At 31.0% G+C, this 17474-nt stretch overlaps 2 protein-coding genes across 3 annotated transcripts; one reads left to right on the top strand and one right to left on the bottom strand.

The window, feature by feature from the left end:
- The first annotated feature begins 2582 nt into the window (after positions 1–2582).
- Positions 2583–5494, top strand: LOC145160460 (putative serine/threonine-protein kinase At1g54610). The gene is made up of 8 exons (XM_079079655.1): positions 2583–3316; positions 3390–3986; positions 4061–4288; positions 4371–4468; positions 4545–4638; positions 4715–4972; positions 5041–5167; positions 5245–5494. Exons 1-8 carry the CDS (start codon positions 2930–2932, stop codon positions 5310–5312), a joined length of 1857 nt encoding a protein of 618 aa, XP_078935781.1. The 5' UTR covers positions 2583–2929; the 3' UTR covers positions 5313–5494.
- Positions 5495–10584: 5090 nt separating this feature from the next.
- LOC145160461 (uncharacterized) lies at positions 10585–12337 on the bottom strand. 2 transcript variants are annotated; one of them, XM_079079657.1, is made up of 3 exons: positions 12152–12337; positions 10997–11272; positions 10585–10854 (listed from the first exon to the last, which is right to left on the bottom strand). In XM_079079657.1, exons 2-3 carry the CDS (start codon positions 11265–11267, stop codon positions 10775–10777), a joined length of 351 nt encoding a protein of 116 aa, XP_078935783.1. In that variant the 5' UTR covers positions 11268–11272; positions 12152–12337; the 3' UTR covers positions 10585–10774. The 2 variants fall into 2 exon arrangements, with proteins under 2 accessions (XP_078935783.1, XP_078935782.1); XM_079079656.1 differs by having other exon boundaries at positions 10997–11277.
- Between the last annotated feature and the right edge of the window lie 5137 nt (positions 12338–17474).

Consider the following 17474-nt stretch of genomic DNA (forward strand, 5'->3'; position numbering starts at 1 on the left):
ATTTTCCTAAAACAACGGTGATTGGTAGAGGACGTTCAGATCATTGTTCGAATCGGCTGCACCACATAATTTATGCCAAAACCATAAATCTTGTGCTGCCACCATTTCTAGTATCATTGTTGGATACTAATGATTACCCCCTCGTGTATTGGCCTCTCAATTTCGTTGGACAATTCCTCCAATTCAAATGTGTGCAATTAATGCTACCAAGAATTTCCAGGGAATCCATGTTTGGCTTCGTGTGCTTCGTACAAAAGTTGAATGTCAGTGGGTGTTGGACGACATAAATTTCCGGCCTTATACAGTTGGATAAGACCATAGCATAAGTTTTGAAGACTTTCATGTGAAGTTCTTTCTTACATATTCATATACTCATCAAATGAGTCCAAGTTGCTTCTATATGCTATTTGACGTATTGTTGAGGTTCATTTTTATAGCGCACTGAAACTTTTCTCATTTCTTGCATCCCATATTTTAAAAAAATATGATAATTCTTCTTCAGGTCACCAACAAGTCACATAAGCAAACGTTTGCTCGTTAGCAAAGGTTGAATCACTAGCAAAGAAATCTCAAATCAGTAGGTATTCAACCCCTAGACGATCTTTGTTGATTGTGTGTCTCATATGAATGCTGCTTGAACTCGCATTGTTCTAAAACATAACTTGTGTAGTACGAGATAATGTAACTAACAAATTAGTGTTGCTAGGTTCATCGTCGGATGGAGATGAACTTTAGGGATTATTTTTCACTACTATTTTTCGGATGTTTTAATTCATTTTGTTGAAAGGTTATAGAAAGAAAATAAATGGAACTCAAGAAGGTTGGAATAGAATTGTGAGAAAATGAAACGAAGTTGAGATAGATTGAAATAAAATTGAATTGACGTTTGATGGGTATATATAGGTAAAAAATCTAATATATTTTAATTTTTATGTTAAATAAAAAATTTAAAATAAAAAAACTACTTTAAGTGGTTTTTAACTTTTAGTTTTTATATAAGTTTATATATCTTTAAAATCTAATAGTTATTTTTACCGTACAAATAAAAAATACCTTTAATTTTATTAAAAACAATTGTTTGTTACCTAATTAATATTCTTAAATGCAGTGATTAATTAGAAATGGAATGATTTTTATATTATTTAATTCATTTAACCAAAAAAAATCGTTTTAAAGATTTTAAAAGATAAAATTACAAAAATGGTCTTTGTGGTTTGCTAAAAGTCACAAAGTCGTCCCTGTTAATTTTTTTATGTAAATGGTCCTGGTGGTTTGCAAAACTTGCACATATAGACCTTCTTACTAACTCCGTTAGTATTCCGCCGTCAGGGTAAAGACATTTTCGTCTTTTCACATATAAAGGGACTAAATTGGTAATATTTGATAAACCACAGGGAGCATTTTTGAAATTTGTTTGAAAAAATTAATTTATTGGTTGAATGAAGGGGGAAGGACTCAAACTGCATGCATATTTGGTTTATAGTTTCCAAATACTAGTTTATATAATAACGAAAACGTTAAAACATAAACAGTAAATAAATTACAAAAAACATTTTTTACGTATTTTTTTTAAATAAAACAAAATGTATTTTAATTGTATTATAAAAAAAATTACAAACAATTTATATGTATTTTTATGTATTTATTTTACATAAAATGTATTTTTTTTTGTCTTAAAAAAATACGGTTTCGTATAAAAAATACATTTTCGTAAAATATTTTTTTTATCTTTAAAAATAATGTTTTCGTAAAATATTTTTTTTATGTCTTTAAAAAATGCGTTTTCGTATAATAATAACTAACACCGGTTTTAGAACTATCGATCCAAAAGAATTTATACATTTTTTTATGTCATGAGTAGTGTTAATTATTATTATTTACGAAAACGTATTTTTTAAAGATATAAAAAAATATTTTACGAAAATGTATTTTTTATACAAAGCCGTATTTTTTAAAGACAAAAAAAATACATTTTATGTAAAATAAATACATAAAAATATATACAAATTGTTTGTAATTTTTTTATAATACAATTAAATACATTTTGTTTTATTTAAAAAAAATATGTAAAAAATGTTTTTTGTAATTTGTTTATTGTTTATGTTTTAACGTTTTCGTTATTATATAAATTACTATTTGGAAAATATAAACCAAATATACATGCAGCTCAACTGGTTAAATCTTTGGCTACTTAAGAGGTGGAGGTCTCGAGTTCGAGCCCTCCCCATCCTTCAGCCAAAAAATTCATTTTTTGAAACAAATTTAAAAAACGGTCTCTCTGGTTTACCAAATATCACGAATTTAGTTCCTTTATACCTGAAAAGACGAAAATGCACTTACCCTAAAGGCTGAATACTAACAGAGTTAGTAAAAAGGGCCATTTGTGCAAGTTTTGCAAACCACAAGGACCATTTGCATCAAAAAAAATTAGGAGGGACTGACTTTGTGACTTTTGACAAACTACAGGGACCATTTTTGTAATTTTGTCATTTAAAAATGTTTTTATGATGGAAAAACCTTGTCTTCCACCTCCGACTACAATGCAAATCAAATAAGTTGCAGAAATGTGAGATGGACCAATAGAAAAAAACGATGGTAATGGCAGGTAATATCGAACACAGAGAAAATCAAGAGGAATTGTTTGGCGAATATTTGCCGCATTTCCAACTTCTTCTCTCCCACCTCCGATTATCTCGCCACACATAAATCCCAAAACCAGTCGTCCACGAAATTAAATTATTGGAATTAGACGAGGTTCGTTTTTTAGGGATTGCATCGATTTTTAGCAAATTTCTTCCTCTGGTCCCTCTTATTGAAGGGACCATTCTCCGACTTTCACCAGTTTGAGGCCCGATTCTCCCTGCGTCGGGTCCATCTGGGTCTCCCCAAAATCTGTCAATTCGTTGATGGGTTTTGGGGGCGAATCTAAATGGGTTGTATCAGTTCAAAACATGTTGCCATCGCTACTCTTTCCCCTATTCATGATTCTTCCCTGACCCTTGCTGATGATGATAAACCCGCCAGGCGTTTTCCGGATCCTAATCAGAATCAGGATTATGGACAGGGGAAGTTCAAACAGGAGACAGAAGACGACGATGATGATGATAAGATCAGTAACGACGATGATCCCGCCGGTGATGTTGTCGTACAACATTCTCCCAAAAAGCCTGCATTTTCATTAAGCACGAGATTTGGAAGATTGACTGTAGCAGAACATGTCGCCGCCGGTTGGCCCGCCTGGCTCAGTGCCGTCGCTGGTGAAGCCATTGATGGTTGGGTTCCACAAAAATCCGATAGCTTCGAGAGATTTGAAAAGGTAATAATATACCATTTCAGTTTTTATGTTCGCAAACATTTATACACTCATCTTCTTCTTTCTTCACATCTAGATTGGACAAGGAACATACAGCAGTGTCTATCGTGCACGCGATCTCAGAAGTGGTAAAATGATGGCACTAAAGAAGGTTCGATTCGACAATTTCCAACCTGAAAGCGTGAGATTCATGGCTCGTGAAATCTCAATCCTTCGAAGGCTTGATCATCCAAACGTCATGAAACTGGAGGGAATAATCACGTCACGTTTGTCGTGTAACATTTACCTTGTATTTGAGTATATGGAACATGATCTTGCCGGACTTCTATCATCCCCCGACATCAGATTCACCGAATCCCAGATCAAATGCTACATGCGGCAATTGTTGAAAGGAATCGAGCACTGTCACTCACGAGGAATCCTCCATCGTGACATTAAAACATCAAACATTTTGGTGGATAACAATGGAAGATTGAAGATTGCAGATTTCGGTCTTGCCAATTTTGCAGCAAGCAGGCAACCATTAACGAGTCGTGTAGTGACATTGTGGTATCGTCCTCCTGAGCTTCTTTTAGGGTCATCAAATTATGGAACCAATGTTGATATGTGGAGCGTGGGATGTGTTTTTGCTGAACTTTTTATCGGTCGACCCATCTTAAAAGGGAGAACAGAGGTAATAAGGATTCAAAATCTTGACTTTATACTTGCAATTTGTTTGTTTGATTGGGTAGTCAAACCACATTGCAGGTTGAACAATTGCATAAAATATTCATGCTTTGTGGCAATCCACCAGATGAGTTCTGGAAAAATTCGTCACTTACTCTTGCAACAATGTTTAAACCCCGACATGCTTATGAAAGCTCTCTTAAGGAAAGGTGTAATGAACTCCCGAAATATGCTGTCAACCTAATCGCGTCTTTCCTTTCTGTTGAACCAGAAAAACGTATGACTGCCACTTCCGCTCTTCAATCTGAGGTAACAGTTATGAATTTGTCTTCTTGGCTTAATTCTATACCTAAAATCGCATATCTTGCTTTAATGTTTTGTTCATCTTCAGTACTTTCATTCGAGACCTTACGCCTGTGATCCAGCAAGCTTGCCAACATACCCACCCAGCAAAGAGATCGATGCCAAGTTTCGAGAGGAAGCAAACAGGTGAGTTTCCTTTCTCTGTTAGCTTCGATCTGGTAAAATATAGATAAATTTTAACTTGAAGAACCCTAAATTTCAGAAAGAAGGTTGGTGGCAGAATTAGGGCATCTGGGGGATCAAGAAATGTGAGAAGAGGCCGACAAAGTACTTTGTCTAAAGTTGTTCAATCAGAGGTTTCTTTCTTTCTCCCACACCATTGTTATTCCTTTGAGTTTTTGAACATTTCTGAGTTGATTTATGGAATTCCAGGCTCGACGAACTGGTTATTTGAATGGATCTAGAGCATCAGCTGATAATCTTGACACGGTATCGGACGTTTCACAAACCGCCGATGTATCTGAATCTGACACAATTTGTTCGCTGCCTCCACGAGCGACCTCATCACATGGGAGCCTTGGTGGGTGGTCAACAAAAAGGCGAAAGCATGTCAGTTTTGTGACCCCAACGAGTCAAGATGTTCGTTCATTTGAGGCCATCTATGAGCAAGATCTGTCATCAACATCATCTGTAAGTCAACTTTCGATCAGGAAGAATGGATTTGGAATCCTTAATGTTGAATGTTGGTGTATCTGCAGGATCATCAAGAACAGGAAGAAGAAACGAAACGATACTCGGGTCCTATGCTACGTCACGCACATACAACCAATGGGAGACAAGAAGGTAACACTCGCAATGGTGTTCATAAATCGCGATTTTCAAGAGGTAAACGAAAAATCCCATTCGGCTCCAGTTTTACCCGGTTTGCATATTTTCATGTTGTTGTGTTTTGGGTGTTGTAGACGCAGAGTTATTATTATGTGAAAAGGGGGAAGATGAAGGTCAAATAAAACCTGTTGATCCTTTCTGATGCAGTGCTATTGTACCATGTGCTTGGATCATTGTGCTGAAGAATGAAGGGAGAAATGGAATTATATTTTCATTGATTTATTAGATTTGTTATCCTTTACTCCATTCACTTACCCTTTTCTTTTTTGTAACTTTCTTCTCGTTGTTGCTAACGATATATTCCAACTCTTCTTTTAACATGAATATCAGTGCAAATACAGAAAAGAAATGATTTTAGTTAAGGGTTTAGGTTTTTTTAGTCATTGAATTTTTCTAAATGTTTTATTTTGGTCATCATATTTTGTTTAAGCTACCATTGATCATTAAACTTGTTTATTTTTTTATCATTTTGGTCACTATAACATGTGATAGTCGGTTTATAACATTGTCAATGTTATAATTAGTCATTGAACTTTTCTTGGTGATTTATTTTAATCATTATATTTTGTTTAAGCTACCATTGATTACTGAATTTTTTTTAGCAACTCTATTTTTTATTATCATTTATAAAAAACTACAGAAACTACAATTTTTTTTTCTATTTCTCCACAACTAAACTTGTTATATCAATTATTTTAGAGTCATTATATGAATAATCATTGTGATCATGAGCATGCATGTTTAATGTTTTTAACTGCTTCATACAAAACATTCTCTTTATGTATTGAAGGATGATCGAGTCCCCTAATTCGGGCTTTTAGTAGAAGTAGAATTATTAGTGTTTTCAATTAATTCATATATACCAAAATATTTTTTGCTTTGGGCCACCCGATACGGAGACTTTCCACGAGGTTACCTAACGTAAAACTGATTATCAATGATGATTTGGTGCGTTTCTACCAGTGACAAGAGTGATGCGATGGACAATTATAAAATAGTCTTTTTATTAAAAAGGTTAAAGACTAAATGAACACTCTACCTTAACTCACAAGGATTATTCATATAATTTACTCTAAATAATCGATGAAACAAGTTTAGTTGTGGAGAAAAATGAAAAAAATAGTTTTTTTTTTTTTTTTTTATAAATGATAATAAAAAAATAGAGTGACTAAAATGAAAAAAAAATAAGCAAATTTAGTGACCAATGGTAGTTTAAACAAAATATAATGACTAAAATAAAACACTCATAAAAGTTCAATGACTAATTATAACCTTGACAACATCGTTTAGTATTAGACACATGCTATACCTAGTTCGAGTGACCAAAAAATGAACAAATTAAACAAGTTCAATAACCAATGATAGTTTAAACAAAGTAAAATGATCAAAATAAAACATCCAGAAAAGTTCAATGACTAAAAATGACTTAAACCCTTTAGTTAACTATCTATTAGTTGATAGTTGTTGCATCACATTACAAATAGTTGAAAATTTACATTAGTATCACATCGATCACCGTTGCCTTTAGACATTTTATCTTTTGACAACTAAGAGCAACTCCAATGGAACACTAAAACACCATTTTAGAGGCCAAAAAAAGTGGCTATTTGACTCCAACCAACCTCTAAAAAACATTATTTTAGTGTGTGAGATAACTTTAGACACCAAATATAAAGGTCAAAATACATTGCATTTAAAAGCCACTTTTTTAGTGTATGATTGGGATTGAAAACACAATTTTAATATGTAAACATCACCATTTTAGTGTTTTACCACTGGAGCTGGTCTAAGAGATAGGACTATATTTCTATTATAACCCTTTTAAAATATGTTTCTAAGGCTCTAATAAACCATCTAGCGATGCCCATATATAACATTGTTGTCCAAGCTCCGAAATAACATCCCATACATATAAAACGTTATTTCCCCTCTACTCATTCAACCTTTCATACTTATTTAAGTACCAAATGATATATATATATATATATATATATATATATATATATCTCTCTCTCAGAATACAAAACTTGCGTTTTCAAAAAAAGCAGAGAGGAAGAATCGAACATATGCCCCCGTAGAACAAATTCGACTACATACCAACACTGAGCCAAAGGTTTTATTTGATTTTAATCCTTCACTCCTATATATATTTATCAAATACCAAAGTTATTAAATTTTAAAAACCGTACAAAAGGATGATTCGATCCTTGGACACTTGAGAATTACATGATTTTCTTCCATTAGTATTATATATAACTATTATTTGCTGAAGTTTTCAAATTCATTTATTATTATTATTATTATTATTATTATTATTAATTGTTTTTATTATTATTATTAAATAAATATATATATAAATACATTTTAAAGACATATTTATTGTAAAAAAAACATATAAATGTAATAAATACATAAAGAAAACGTATTTATATCTTTTTATATTTTAAAAAGCGTTTTTAAACATTGTTTTTCCAATTAAACATATTTTACATATTTTTTTCCAATTAAACATCTTTATTTGTAATATTTATAAATAAGATTACAAATACATTTAATTGGAAGAACAAAGTTTAAAAGTATTTGTAATTTTATTTATAAATATTATAAATAAATACGTTTAATTGGAAAATATATGTATAAATACGTTTAATTGGAAAAAAAAATTAAAAACGCTTTTAAAGTCTAAAAATATATGAACGCATTTTCTTTATGTATTTATTACATTTATATGTTTTTTTTATGTATAAATATGTATTTACAATATATTTATATGTTTATTTATTTAATAGTATTGATAAAAATGAATTTAATTTTTTTTAATGATTTTTGCTTATAATAATAATAATAACAATAATAATAATAATAATAATAATAATAATTCAGCAAATAATAGTTATATATAATACTTTTAATGTCTCTTGTTTGGTGAAGAAGTGACGCAGGATCGAATCCTTGTTGCTTCGTTTTTTAAATTTAAAAGCTTCTGTATTTGATATATATATATATATATATATATATATATATATATATATATATATATATATATATATATATATATATATATATATATATATATATATATATATATATATATATATATGAGTGAAGTATTAAAATTAGATAAAGGATTTGGCTAAGTTGGTATGTAGTTGGCTTTGTTGTAGGGGAGACCTAGGTTCGTGTTTTGAAAAAAATATCTGATTTTTTTATTAAAAAAAATTCGGGTGTAATTAAAATTTTTTCCAAAAGTTTGAGACTTTTCTAATAAAAGTCCAGAAAGAAATACAAAAACTTGCCCATTTTATAGGAATCCTTAAATAGCAATGGAATGGCTAAATAGCAGATGGAATATAGTCATTTACGATTTTAGTGGCTATTTTGCAAAAAAATATTTTTTTTGCTATTTTTAGAAGAATAATTAACAAATTTAGCTAAATTAGCAAATTTCTCTTCATTTTCTCATTAGATTCGTTTATCTTCAAATTAATTTCTATATTCTTGTTCAATTTAAATTCATTTTTCCATCATTATATTTGATTTTTACTATTATTCTTCATCGATTCAAGATTTGTTATTCGTCATCGATTCAACATTTATTCTTGATTCAAAGTTTGGAAGTGCAATTTCAAGTCAGATTTCTTCAGGAACAAGTTATTTCATATTTTTATCTTAGAGTTGTTCTTGATATGTTTTGGTTCATAGATGACAATTTTCAAAATTTAAAATCTAGATATGATTTGGAAGTGAATCAAGTCAATATCTCAGTTTTTCGTTTTAGTTGATGTTGATTCAAAATGACGATTAAGTGGCTGATTGATTTAACTCGTGTCGGTGAGAATGAAATTGTTGATGAATTGAACTCTTTCATGTTTTACAAAAGTTCAAAAGGACATTAAGACTAATATGGTTGGAGTGCTATAGAATCCTCTCTAATAAATGAATGTTTTTTTTTTGTTATTTGTTAAATTCTCAAGAGTTTTGCCCCATGTAATTTTGTGGGAGTTTTAGAACTATTATTTTCCACTTGTTATTTTTTTAGAATTTCCATTTTTTTAAAAATAAAATTCCACAAAATTCTAATGGGTTTTATAAGGAAAAAGAATCATTCTATTAATTTGATAATAAAGTCTCATAAATATTCTAAAGAATATTTGATTTCTTTTATAAATGTTCCAAAAGATTACATTATGTTATGTAAAAATATTATTTTATAAAATATTTAATGTTTAATTATTGATATTAAATTTTTATTTTTAATAACACCTAGTATGATGATGAATTGCTCTTTCAAATTCTTGTTATGGCGATTTGAAAAAGAAAGAAAATACAGAAAAAAGAAGAAAAACAAAAATGCAAAGAAATTTGTAATAATAATAATAATAATAAAAAAAAAAAAAACTTAATACAAGAGTTGGATTCAAAATAACCCTTATAGACAGGATATACTAACACTCCATCTTAGAGGCTTGACGCGGATAGGCATTGATAACATGTATTGATCCATGGGGGTATGACGCGCAAACATTAATAACATTGATGATATATGAGGAGTCCAAAGCTCTCTCCAAAAGAGCTCCTATAGAGAGAGGGCCAGAGGGGAGCCTCCAACATATAGAAACACTTATTGAACAAAGTTGCTTCAAACGTTGATCTTCAAGTTTATGATAAGAAAGATAGAAGTACAATTGTTGTTAATATCAAAACTAAAGTACCATTACAAGAGATTTCTAAAGTCAAATATGTTGACGAAGTTTCAGAAGAAAAAAAAAGGTGTTATTTTCGAAGAACAACATGCCACTGGTGTTTCTAGGATACAATCAAAGGAAAAACCTCGTATTTCAAGATCAAACAACTCAATGATTGGATTGGTGGAATTCAGAAAACCAGCGATTCTATATGTTAAATGTTAAGGGGTACCAGCCTGGTAAAAAATCGATGTCAAATTCAAGTGTATCCTCTAACAGTCGCGGTATGAAAGACCAACACCAGTCAAATGTCTAAGAACAGATACTTCAAACCCAATCAAAGGGAGATCAAAAAGAATAAAAGAAGTTTAAGAAAATATGGGTTCCTAAGCAAAAGGCTTCAACACCTGGAACAAAACCCAACAAAGTGATCCAAAGAAAGAAATGGATTCCAATGATATTTGGTATAAAAATATTCTCTATTTTGAAAATAAAGAAGCAGGCATTAAATATAGAAGATCTAGAAGACAAGTTAAAAAGAAAAAAGAAATGATAATCAGGTTGTTTCAGTTAACAATTTGAATGGAAACATATATATGTTGTCATTGTCAGAAGATGCAACCAATCAAAAGACAAATGATCGACACAAACAACACTCCAACACCCAACAAAATTTGGTTGCTAAAGAATCTTGTTAGTTACTAAAGCTGAAGTCTAGTTCCAAAATGCTAAAGAAAAGTTCAAAGTATATTCCCAGCAAGAAGACTCCAAAGCAGTTTCTCTATATTAGAAGTTTTTCATTTCCAAAACAAAAGCAATCTCAATTCTCAAAACCTACTACATAACTGGAAGTTGCTGTATGTATATTACATATACAACCAAAAAAGATGAGGAAAAGGAGGGGTATAACTATAAACCTTTAATAACCAGGGATGGATGCAAACCGATAGCCTTGTGCGCCCCTCCATGAATAATAAGCAATTCGAGTCTCATAGAAACCTAAAACAAATGAATCATCATCATCAAGAAATAAGGAATTCTTCAAAATTTAAGTATTTAACAACACTATAATATAAGTATGTATGTGCAGAATGAATGCAGATTGTGTTATACTTATTAATATATGATTAATGTAGGGTACCTGGGAGGAAGGTGAGTGCACCAAGTCCTAAGAGGCCATATGCTTGGGATTTGTCTCCTCCCATGTGACCTGTGAAGATGAAGATTGAAAGAAGAAGAAGACAACATCCAAGAAAAAGGAGAAAAAGTGCAAGGGCAATGGATTTCCATGGGACTTCATCCAAGCTTCCTGGTGAGTAGTCAAACCGAGGGTCGTATCTTCCTTCATTGCCTATACGATCATTGTCTTCATCAGGAAGACGACTGTAATTGATGTTCCTCCTAGATGCCATGTCACCTTCACTTCAAATTTAACAAAAAGAACCACTCAGATCAAACTGCTTTGGAAAACCATCATTGTTGATTAATGCTATGGTGTTCTATCTAAGATTCCAACTTCTTTAATGCACTTATGTATGTGTATGGGTAGATAAAAGTGTGTATATCATCAACTTTTCTTAATGTGCATATGCTTGTGTATGAAGAATGCCTCTTTTTTAGCAGATAATGTTTTATTATGAAGTAAATACGAAAACAGATCATATAAATGTCAAATGAAGTTCCAACTTGGACAGTAAAACCCATAAATAGACAAGAATTAGCTTACTAGTTACTACACAATCATTATCATTTTCCCTGTATATGCTCTCATGATTGTGATTTAACTTGATGGTGGAGTGCTCTCGCAGGATGCTTCTAATGATGTTATCCTTACATGATTATCATTTTACATTAGAATCATGAGATGCATCAACCATTTCATCCCTCTTTGCAAAGCTGGTCATATTTCTAATTGTTGTTTACACTTACTTACCTTCTTTGATTGCATTCAAAATGAAAACAGTAACAAAGTGACAGATCATGATCAAAAAGCAACATCTTATTGCGATTCGTATGGTGACTTAATTGTAGTGCTACGGACGCATATAGAGACAGACAGCAGCAGAAACAAACTATACAATATAGAGTATCAACTACTAATTAACCTATTTCAAGCTGAACACACCAGATTGAAATAGTTTGGTCACAATACAAAATACAAACCGAAAGTACCGAAAGAACGGAAGGATTCCATTCACAATTCTTAATCACTAACAATTTAAAAGCACCTTTAAACTTGGGGGAAAAGCAATGATTCATAGAGCTAATAATTAGGTCGGATATAAGAACAGCTTACCCGAGGATTGAGATCAATCACTTGCTTGGAGTATTTGAGAGAAAGAGAGAGACGGATCAACGATGGAGGATTTCAGTTGATCCAGAAAATAGTTTCGCCTCTGCCGTTGCTCCAACACGAAGAAATCCAGACCTATCACGGCCTATTTTCCACAACCCTGTGGTCGACCAAAATTGAATTGACCAACGTGGGTCCTTTACCCAAACTAACGTGGATTTTTAAAAACTAGGAAAAGGCGTTGCTGGCGCTACACGAGTGAAAGTTTAGTGGCAAAAATATAAAGAAGTAAAAATAAAGTGTCAAAATTATAAAGATGAAAAGTTTGTTGAAACTTTAATGGCAAAATTAGTAAAAATAAAGTACCAAAACTATAAAGAGGAAAAGTTTGTTGAAACTTTAGTGGCAAAATTATAAAAAAGTAAAAATAAAGTGGTAAAATTATAAAAGAATAAAAAAAAAGGGTTTTAAAGAAGTAAAAGTGAATGTTTAGTGACAAAAATATGAAGAAGTAAAAATAAAGGGGCAAAATTATAAAAAGGAAAAGTGTCAAATTCATTAAAGATTTGTGGCAAAAACACCAAAATGTAAAACTTTTGACTGCAAGGACGAAAAGTGTCAAAGTCATTAAAGATTTGTGGCAAAAACCTTAAGGCACAAAAACTTAGTTAAAAGGCAAAAATGTAAAAATTTTGACTTTAAGGACTAAAAGTGTCAAATTCAGTAAACTTTTGTGGCAAAAACCTAAAGCCTAAAAATGTACTATTCCTAAGCTCCTTTGGATTTAATATATATGTATTATATGGTTAGGATTAGCAAAAACCGAATTATCAAATTGAAAAATCGCGAAAGCTCAATACTTAAAAATTTAATCTAACAAATGGAAGATGGTGTAATTTTTTTTTTCCAAAAGATTACATTAGTTATTTATAATCCGATAATTATAGTTCAATACATATCGATTGAAGGCAAACGGGCAACAAGCTGCGCCGCTAGCGCTTTCTGGATGACAAAACCAATTCTTTTGAAAAAATAGAGTATTTGCGGTGCAATGTTGTTTCGTATTATATATTGCATCTTATTATTCGTAAAAACCACATACCAACAGCTGCATTGTATGATCGTTAAAATTATATTATTTTTTATGTTTCAAAAAAAACAAAAAACAAGATTTTTACTTCCCTAACAAAAACGGGAAGTTAGCTTCAAGACATTCAATATGTATATTTTGCCCTACAAAAAAACCTAAAAAGAAAAAGTCAAAACGAAAATAGAATTTTTTTTCCAAAGTAAAAGACTTAACCTTTGGTTCGGATACGATGCTCCCTAATAAATAAAATACTTTTGTCATATGTCACACTCTCATTGATTTTGCCATATGTCATTTTGTGGTTATTTTCAATTAAATTTTTTCACATGACATTTTATGCTTGTTTCATTTTATTAAATTTCACATAATATTTAATTAAATATATTAATTGTAATAAATATAATAATAAATGCATTTCAATTTCATTAATTGACTTTCCTTTTAATGTCAAAATTTCTAAATTAAGGCCCATTAGTTTTCTTTGTTTATTTATCTAAATTATTTGTTTAAATTTAAAAGAGAAAAAACATTTTAATTTTAATAATTCAATATTTTTCTAATTTTTCTTATAAATTCAAACTTCTCAAATGTTTAAAATTTTATATTTATTTTTTTTTAAATTAACTCATGTAATACATGGGTCTTTCATATCTCTATTCTAATAAATGAATAAGTTTATTATCGTATTGATAAGTGTCACAATATTAGAAATCTTGATTAATATTATATGTCATATATCATGCCACATGTCAACCTATTAATTCTCCATTTTAAATTTTAAATTTTAAATTTCCACTCTAATTACATTAAATTAATAATTGATTTTTCATTTCAAACTTTGAATTTTGAATTTTCACACTTTAATTACATTAAATTAATAACATTAGAATAAAAAATAAAATAAAGTTAATATATATTATATAGTGAATAATTTCATGAATTTATATAAATCAACGACTATAATTTTATATAACTAAAAAGATATCTCTTAATTAATAATTTATTTCAAATAATTTATTTGAAATAATTAATTAATAATTTTAAGTTTTTGCTATAAAAGTTTAATTAATTTTATAACCGTGGTTCTCACGGGTTATAAACTAGTATTTTATAGATACAAAAGTTTTCAGCAAACTCAAAATTTAAGGCTTATGATAAATAGTTAGTTCTTATCGTTCGCTTTATAATTTATTTTCTAATGACAATTTAATTCATTAGTATTGTTTACAGTTACAATCACAGTCAAAAATCACTTTTTACCAATCTAACAAATTGTCTATTATACATATTGAGTAAAATAAGAGGAAAAAATTCTTAATTTAATTATCCTAAAAAATCAAAGATATGTATAAAAATAAATCAATAAACATTATAAATATATACAAATACCAACCTTGGGTTGTGAAAATACTATAGTTAATAGTACTTTTAGAATGCATTGTTTACAACTTAATAAATAAACATACACGTCATTAGTGGGTCTCGCAATTTCTTTATGGGAAATCTTCAGAAAAGTCCCAAAGTTTTGGGCTAGTTTATGATCTAATCCTAAATTAAATTTCATTAACAAAAATGGACATGAAACCAACTAATGTAATCACTTTGATCATTTTTACCTTTTCAGTCGGTTACCTGAGGCTCTAACCTTTCATCTTCCCTCAGTCTTTCTCTAACTCTTCTGCAAAATCAAATTCGCTTCCTTCTATGGGCTCGAATTAAAATCACCGATTTTTGTGTGAATAACATCAATGGAGTAGCAAATTTGACTACTTCGACTCTTTTGCAAAATCGAATTCGACATTGTATTTAAATTTTCAATTCAATAACTTCTAAAGTCCACTGTGAAAGATTGAAACTCCAATCTAATTCAACCATCGATCGATATAAACTTTGACTTTTCATATACAACCAAATTGACATTCATTCCAGCTTATGCTTTTGGCCATCGAAATCTAATTCAATCATCTGGAAAAACGAATTTGTATGAGTTGTATCATCGAACACTACTTAACACCAATTTTGACTTGAATACCAATTTTGACCTAACTTTTGCATCATCAAAATTTAATTCATCTACTTCAATACTCAACACCGCAAATGCTTTTGGTAATTTTGATTTTCAAGACAAGTTCCATAAACATAAATTTTTTCATTCAAGAAACCTTTTCAGATCAAACACACTAATTCAATAAAAATTTCATGTTCTTGATTTTTTATTTCAACAACTCACTCCAAAACCTTTTGGCAAGAATCATTGGTGGCGTCGAAGGAATCGGTGAATGTCGTTGTGGCGGTGGCCGGCGTCAAGCAAGCTTTTTTCGATCGAGAGAGAAAAGGGTAAATGGGTTGCGATCGTTAATGAGGGACGAGAATTAACTTCATGATTTTAGGGTGTAGAGAGCTATGACGATGGTTATAACAGTGGACGAATCTTGTGGGAAAGAAGATGAAGCAGTCAGACGTTAATGGTGAATGACAATATAATTAAGTTTGTGGAAGGTATATTGATGGGGCCTGTTGGGCTGATGTGGGAAAGAAGACATGGATTATAACAATTTATAATTTATTTTGAAGAAATTATAATAATAAGTTCTCCCAGCTCACATGGTAAGGTGTATGGTTCATGATTGGGAAATCATGGGTTCGACTCCCCCTCGTATCTTTTCTCCCAAAAATCAGATTTCTTAAATTTATAAAGGAAGAGCATGCCACATCATTTGCCACGTAAGTCCAACAGTCCGAGCATGCCACATCATTTGCCACGTAAGTCCAACAGTCCATTTGGCATGCCACCTCAGCAAGTAGTCCACTTGGTGCCACCTCAACAGGTTAAAGGTAAAAAAAGGTTAAAGTGATTACATTAGCCGGTTTCCTGTCCTTTTTCGTTAATGAAATTTAATTTAGGACTAGATCATAATTTGACCCAAAATTTTGGGACTTTTTTTGGAGATTTCCCTTTCTTTATTTGTATTCTTCTACAACAATTCAATATTTAACAAAATACAAAAATGGCCGTTACATATTGTGACATCCCCGTTTTTACGGCCAGAAAAGACTGATTTAGTTCATGCTTTTTAATAAAAAAATCAGAGTAAACTTCTTAATAAAAGTGTTGCGGAATTTTGTTCCCAGAAAAACATGATAAATATGTTATCAAAGCACTTTCGAAGAAATGTATTTTATTCATTTTAAAACCTTGGGATGTCAACGTCAATACAGAAACATAAGCATAAACAGAACTTACATTCATTTACACTAGTGATCTACATCTCTTTAATCCCTCAGTGAAGTGTAGCTTTATATCGACACATGTGATACAAATAAACTGAGTGGGTCAGGTTGGGAAACTTGGTGAGTACATAGGGTTTTCAACCCACAATAACAAAGTTATTATGTTTTATCATCAAACAATTAACTCAATTACCCATCCCCATTATCTTCTTTAATTCCTAGGGATCTACCCTAAGGATCATCTATCACTCATTCCTAAGGGTTTTTTCCTAAGGAACAGACACGAAGTCCATCGTCGCCAAGGTTTATACAACAGACACTAAATCTATAGCTTCCAGGGTTCATCCAACGGGTGCTAAGTCCATAGCTCTCATTTATCGACAATATTATTTGCGGGAGTCCACCTGCAATACATGTAAATGGGTTTTTAGAGTACACCGGGTGAACATATCGTTCACAACACCTACAGGTAGCGAGCCTGCTAGTGTTCAATAGACTGTCTAGAATAGTCCATGGTTGTCATCTGTACTCTGCTAGATGACGGGGTCATCGTTTGGGTAAAGGTTTCTCTCATTTTTCACCTCTCACCCTCATCTCATAATCTATATTACCTTTTATCTCATCCTCTAACTCATCTTTCATCACACACCAACTATTTCATCTACCTATGTTTTACCCAACATATTTGTAGATATAAAATACATATACAGTTCAGATCTGAAGAAGTAGTTTAGATCTGTAAAGAAAACACATATACGGTTCAGATTTGAAGAAAAAGGTCTAGATCTGAAAAAACAAAGTTTAAATCTTTCATCATATCTTTCAAAGCATAAAATACATATACAGTCTAGATCTGAAGAAAAGTTTAGATCTGGAAAGGAAGAAGTTTAGATCTTTCATCCAGCACAGATCTCAAGTATAAATCATCCATATATTAGGTTTAGATCTGAAAAGTTCAGATCTGCAGTGAGAAAGTCCAGATCTGAAGGAAAAAGTTCATAACTG

Source organism: Lactuca virosa, chromosome 2 (genome assembly GCF_052849685.1).
Source record: "Lactuca virosa cultivar CGN04683 chromosome 2, Lactuca_virosa_CGN04683_v6, whole genome shotgun sequence".
In the NCBI taxonomy this organism is placed as follows: domain Eukaryota; kingdom Viridiplantae; phylum Streptophyta; class Magnoliopsida; order Asterales; family Asteraceae; genus Lactuca; species Lactuca virosa.

What these genes read in the sequence shown, in the direction of transcription:
- LOC145160461 (XM_079079657.1), bottom strand. Translation starts at nt 11,267, where the DNA reads ATGGCATCTAGGAGGAACATCAATTACAGTCGTCTTCCTGATGAAGAC. An exon ending in TGCACTCACCTTCCTCCCAG is followed by an intron (nt 10,855 to 10,996) that starts GTACCCTACATT and finishes CATTTGTTTTAG; the next exon opens with GTTTCTATGAGACTCGAATT.
- LOC145160460 (XM_079079655.1), top strand. Translation starts at nt 2,930, where the DNA reads ATGGGTTGTATCAGTTCAAAACATGTTGCCATCGCTACTCTTTCCCCT. An exon ending in TCTTAAAAGGGAGAACAGAG is followed by an intron (nt 3,987 to 4,060) that starts GTAATAAGGATT and finishes ACCACATTGCAG; the next exon opens with GTTGAACAATTGCATAAAAT. An exon ending in TTTCGAGAGGAAGCAAACAG is followed by an intron (nt 4,469 to 4,544) that starts GTGAGTTTCCTT and finishes CCTAAATTTCAG; the next exon opens with AAAGAAGGTTGGTGGCAGAA.